The sequence below is a fragment of the Lolium rigidum genome, chromosome 2 (genome assembly GCF_022539505.1).
Source record: "Lolium rigidum isolate FL_2022 chromosome 2, APGP_CSIRO_Lrig_0.1, whole genome shotgun sequence".
Lineage (NCBI taxonomy): Eukaryota > Viridiplantae > Streptophyta > Magnoliopsida > Poales > Poaceae > Lolium > Lolium rigidum.
In genome coordinates this window covers 233,333,293-233,338,668 of record NC_061509.1, presented here as the reverse complement: position 1 = coordinate 233,338,668, position 5,376 = coordinate 233,333,293, and the positions used below count along the sequence as shown (strand labels likewise).

The following is a 5,376-nucleotide window of genomic DNA, read 5'->3' as shown; positions in this document are numbered from 1 at the left end:
CTGTTAGCTTAACAGATCGAAATACTAGTTCCAAGGCTGGCGCTGGCGCTGGTCACTAACACTGCCCTACTGTTAACAGACCGAATTTCTAATACCTCTTCATGCTAACAGTAATACTAGCAGATGGAGGCAGACACTAATCTCTACTGCATTCTGAAACCAAATCAACATTGTTACTTTTCTCTACTGCATTCTAAAACAAAATCTACATTGCTACAGAGTACAAATCAAGTGTAGCACTTGGTCGGCTGGTAATTCGTGGTGACCTCAGTGGTGCAAGGGAGTGAGTCCCAAGGAATGTTCGCCCTCCAGTCATCAGAAAGTGGCCCTTGCAGGTTGTACGGGAAACTGATGGACCGTGGAGCTCCGTCGACGTTGTTGCTGATATCAGGCAAGTCGACCATGCATCTGTTGATCATGTTGCTATTGCATTGTTGAGGCTGAGCAAACTCAATGTTTGTGGGCGTTGATCTGTCCATGTTGGAGAGTGTAATGGAAGATTGGTTCAGAACCATAGATGCAATGTCCATCCCAGCCTGAAGATCAAGCGGGATTGCTGAGAGGATACTCATGGCCTGATGTTCTGCATCCGATGGAGGGAGAAGTATGGATGTAGCTGGCCTGCTGATGCTGTCAATGATGCTGAGTGTGTTCTGACAGGAGGAAACTACTGAAGGAAAGTATCCACTGCCAGTGAACTGTATGTTGGAGGAGATGATGTTTGTCATTGCGGATGATGTGTTCTCTGAGGCATGCCGACTTCTATGTGTGTTCTGCAAATGAGGAGGAATGTAGGTTCCATTTGTGCTGGATAAGTGAGGAGAGACCCAGGAGTGTGAGAGCGCTCTCTGTGCTGTGGCGTTGGTTTTCTTGAAAATCCTGCAGATGGCCCAGGAATCCTGCTCATGAGGGGAAATTAGAAAAAAATGCGGGTTAGTGATTTTCAATGTGAAAGATAAATTATATATTATTTTACACTTTCAACAGTATATGAAATATCAAACAAAGTTGTATGTGACAATGAAAAATTTACCAGGTTTGAACCCTTACATGCTGATATATGTACATTTATTTACATTTTGGAGTTCATATTTCAGGCTATCAGTTTTGAAAGGAAATATATTGCATATTATCTCAGTATATATGGAAGACCTGAAGTGGCAGCATTTTTTTAAAGGTTTAGAGGATATTGTAGATTTTTATCCCACATAAGTCGCATTATAATTACATGCTTAGTCACTAATTCAGAGTTGTTTCTCACAAATATTGCAGGATGTAAATTGCTTACATTTGGTGGAATAGTCTTCTCCAGTGGCTTCTTCTGTGCCAATGAAGGATCGGTGAGTGATGGCAGCCGAAATTCATGCATCATCCAGTCAGTTTTAACGCCTTTGGCCGCTCTACCCTTGTAAAAGACGAGAGATTTCTTCAAGCCTATGCACTTGCTCCCGTCAGAGGAGTAAATTGGTCTGTCAGTTCCAGTAGCCTTCCAGAAGCCAGCTCCAGTTACCCTGTTAGGCCTTGTGCTGTTCCGATACTTCCTATCCCTTGGGCAGTAGAAATACCACTCCTTCTCCCCGGTACTTGCTAGTTCTGCATTCAGAAAAGAAATTAATTTTGTAAGTAGTTGTCACCAAGAAGAAGATTCATGCTGTGTATCGTCAAACTTTATATGTGACTACAGGTCAGTTAAGTTAGGCTTATCCATTTGGTGAAATTTTGGTCAAGAATATGAAGTGATAAATGCAGATGAATCATGCTTGCTTGCCTTTTTTTTTATCCTAAAGAACTCAACTTTTAAACCTGTTAGTCAGTTATTTAGCCTTAACAATAGTGATATACCACTAAAGCCAAAATCATTAAGAACCTACATGGGTGATCATATAAACTCAAAGATGGAATGGTGTGATAACATACATCTAGTATCTCTGTGCTAAAGTGCATGCTTATGTAGTGGTTACTCCAAAAACAACTATACGAGTAAGATGCTATTATGGCTGACTTGAAAATGTTACTATAAATATTTTCCTAGGGTTAACCCCCAAAACTAGTTGGCTTCATGATACAAAGGGTGCTATCTAGTCGTGAGTATTACAAAATAGGTGGAAAAAACATCCGATGTAATACCTCCGTCTTAAAAAAGATGTCGCATATTTATCTAAATTCGGATGTATCTAGACACTTTAGTGTTTAGTGTATAGATACATCCAAATTTAGACAAATCACGGCATCCTTTTTAAGACGGAGGGAATATTAAACTTCTTTTATTTGCTGAGCACAACCTCAAAGAAACAGTAACCAAAAGATGCATGCAAAATCGTCAGAGTTCTCTTCTGAAACGAGTGGGAAAGAAAATATCTACCAAAATACAAGGTTTCAAAGATGGGAGCATGCATACTTCATGACAACCATACAGAAACAAGAAATATGTACCAGTAGTAGTTTTATCGTTGAATATAAAGGCTTCATATGACCATATCTCTTTGTTGGTCTGTGCAGACTGCAGAGAAACAAAAGATAGTTGACAAGGGATTTACAGAATCTTACTTGGGAGATCCCATGGATCAAACTTGTAGATGTCCAGCTGCCTAATAAGCTCAATGGGAAGAGACTTCTGCTGGATCTTCCTTTTGAGATAGAACCTGACAAGCTCTTCATCCGTTGGATGAAACCTGAAGCCAGGTAACATAACTTCATCTTGCTTCTCTATGTCATCACTTCTGATCTCTTCCATAGCTCCACCACCGTGAACAACCACTAGCTGGGTGTTAAGTAACTAGCTCAAGCAGTGTAACCTACTTCTGGTTATCAGGGACGTACTAAACCCTAATGGATGATGTGTAAGATCAGACTTTACTGGATATAAACTAGCAAGGATCTAGGTTTATACTGATTATTGAGGATAGAAGAGGGAGAACGTTCTATCACTAGACATAAGATTGACATAGAACAGCGACTTCCTAACTTCAAACCTAAAAAGTCTACCTCTAAGCACTGCCTATTTCTATCAGCCAAAACGAGCAAAAAAACTATGACGGTACTCTGGCTTTCAGCTACTTAACGAGAAAAATAAGCTCGGTCTTAAGTTCCAGAGTTGAACTTAGCTCTCTTGGTTGTTCCCTTTGTAGGGTTTCCTCTTCCTACTATTCGGCTTATTGTTCACACCTTTGCACACACGCAAGAACAGGTTCTTATAGCAGATCTTTAGAATACTCAACCATTGTTGAACTCTGTAGGGTCTCTTTGGTCTTTACCACATGACGACGCCGACGAGGATCTCAATGAGCTGTACAAATTCTGGGGCCATTTTGGGATTAGCAATATCTTGATTACTTGGGACTGAATTACTTAACGTTACTCTGCAGCTGACAAAGTTCAGACATACGTGTTACTGCTATAATTAAGCCTTCTGGGAGAATAAGTTAACCCACTAGATGGCTAGCTTATTATTTTTAATTATGGTTTCCTTAAGTTGTCTATAGTTGATGTATAAGTAACAATTCCCAAGACATCAAGAGGCTTCCAAATTCCAAGTACAGTTTTATATTGGAGCACTGGGAGTCTAATTCCCTCTGACAACATCAATATTTTACATTGGTATCAACATATACCTTTGATCTCCTCTCCTGATCCAAAAATTCCTTTCAAATCATGCCTTTTCCCACTCACCTTTTATGTTTGTAAGTATTACGACTTCAACAACTCTTTTTTTGGAGGGAGTTGGGGGGACTTCAGTGGGTTTGGACTTTTTATGCTCTGTTTGCTCATTTTTGTGCTCCTAACATTTTGCACAACCTCACAGAAAATAGAAGAAAATTTACTTCTAGTAAATGGTATAGTCTACATCATGTTCCAAAGAAGGAAGGCATTTGTTCCTCATTCATATTATTGAACTCGATCCACAGGGAAAACAGTTTAGGTTTTGGTACTTCTGTGATACCCATGCAGAAAATTGCAGCAGACAGAGTGCTGAGCTGGCAAACTATTCCATTTGCCATCTAATCTCCTTTTCTGTAATGAAATACAAATTTTCAGTTAGAATTATGTGCAGAAATAAAAAAATAATTCTAAATGGAAAAATATGTTTATGAACTAGTATTACTTTGAGTACACTTAAGATAGTAGTAGACGTTCCTCATCTCTAAAATAAAGCCAAAAAGACAGAGCCATATATACCAAAATTATTTATGTTTCTGAAAATATGCTAATGTCTCTAGCCATTGTAAGATTGTGAAGGGTCAAACTTTCGTTAAGCCTGACCTCGGCTATTATTTTACTCTATGGATAGTGATGTATTATTTGCTGATGTGTTACGGACAAGGATCTTGTATGTGCAATCGATTAACCACCTTTGTCTTGTAGGGACAGTTCTTGCATGCATTCGGTTGTCACTACTCTGAAAGTCGTAACTTCTCCTGTATTTTATGGCTCAGACATCATTTGCAGTGGACTTAGGGTATACACCTTTCTGACTATTTAACCTGTCCAACCAATTTCAGTTTCAAGCAAAGGTTAGCCAACATCCTTATATGTTTTTCTTTAATTTCTTGCTATTTATACACAAATCCATATATTTTATGCATCCATCTGATGTTTGTACCATTCATGGGCTATAGCCAGCTGCTAAGATGCAAGAAGCCAAAGTAAGGAAAAATCAAGATGCCTCACCACCACTATTCACTAGGGTACCATCGTAGTCACATGCCATCATACTTTAACCGGAAAACTCAGGCTTGCCCATTCGTGCTGCATGGGGCGCATCACCGGGACTTCTACAGACATTGATGCGAAAATCCTGCATGGATCCAAGCGTAACCTCCCTCATTCCTCACCTCCAGCCAGAGAGAGGAGTAAGAAAAAACTATGGTGAAACCCAAAATCCCATGGGCCCAAGTTTTCCAAACCCTGTCCTCCAAGCACCCAACAGTGCAAGGACCTTCGACTTAAATGATGCTGGAGGTTTACTGCTAATAGGGGGTTTATAGACCGTCTTAGGGTCAAACCTCTGAGACGAAAGCTATAAGTTGGTTTGTGGAAACCCATGAAGTTCTATACGTAGTAGTATTGAGATTTTAGAGTTCATACTCGTTGTAGAGTACTAGGAGTGCTGGACCCACCTGTCGGTGATCACTAAAGATTAAGACCTTACTAATGAACACATGCAGTTCTTCTACTGATGGTGTGTATACTGATAAGTTCTTACACCTACAAAACTTCAGATGTCTGCATCATAATGTCATGAAATGGTCATGGAATCGGTAACTAACCGGTGGGCTAGACGCAGCTCCTATAGATGGAGTATGTAGGTATGGTGCTTGTCTTTGTCTCTCAGATCTTGCTTGCGTGCTTGACATTGATCGGGCTATGTGCCTGAAA

The 5,376-nt window shown here is 39.9% G+C and overlaps 1 protein-coding gene across 1 annotated transcript; it reads right to left on the bottom strand.

Annotated features, from left to right (window-relative positions):
• Positions 1-227: 227 nt before the first annotated feature.
• LOC124688313 (putative NAC domain-containing protein 94) lies at positions 228-2,734 on the bottom strand. The gene is made up of 3 exons (XM_047222004.1): positions 2,548-2,734; positions 1,289-1,593; positions 228-899 (listed from the first exon to the last, which is right to left on the bottom strand). Exons 1-3 carry the CDS (start codon positions 2,732-2,734, stop codon positions 228-230), a joined length of 1,164 nt encoding a protein of 387 aa, XP_047077960.1.
• Between the last annotated feature and the right edge of the window lie 2,642 nt (positions 2,735-5,376).

Excerpts from the sequence above, each read along its gene's own strand:
- LOC124688313 (XM_047222004.1), bottom strand. The coding sequence starts at position 2,734 with ATGGAAGAGATCAGAAGTGATGACATAGAGAAGCAAGATGAAGTTATG. Across the intron at positions 1,594-2,547 it reads TGATCCATGGGATCTCCCAA|AACTAGCAAGTACCGGGGAG; the intron begins GTAAGATTCTGT and ends TTCTGAATGCAG. Across the intron at positions 900-1,288 it reads AGAAGACTATTCCACCAAAT|GATTCCTGGGCCATCTGCAG; the intron begins GTAAGCAATTTA and ends CCTCATGAGCAG.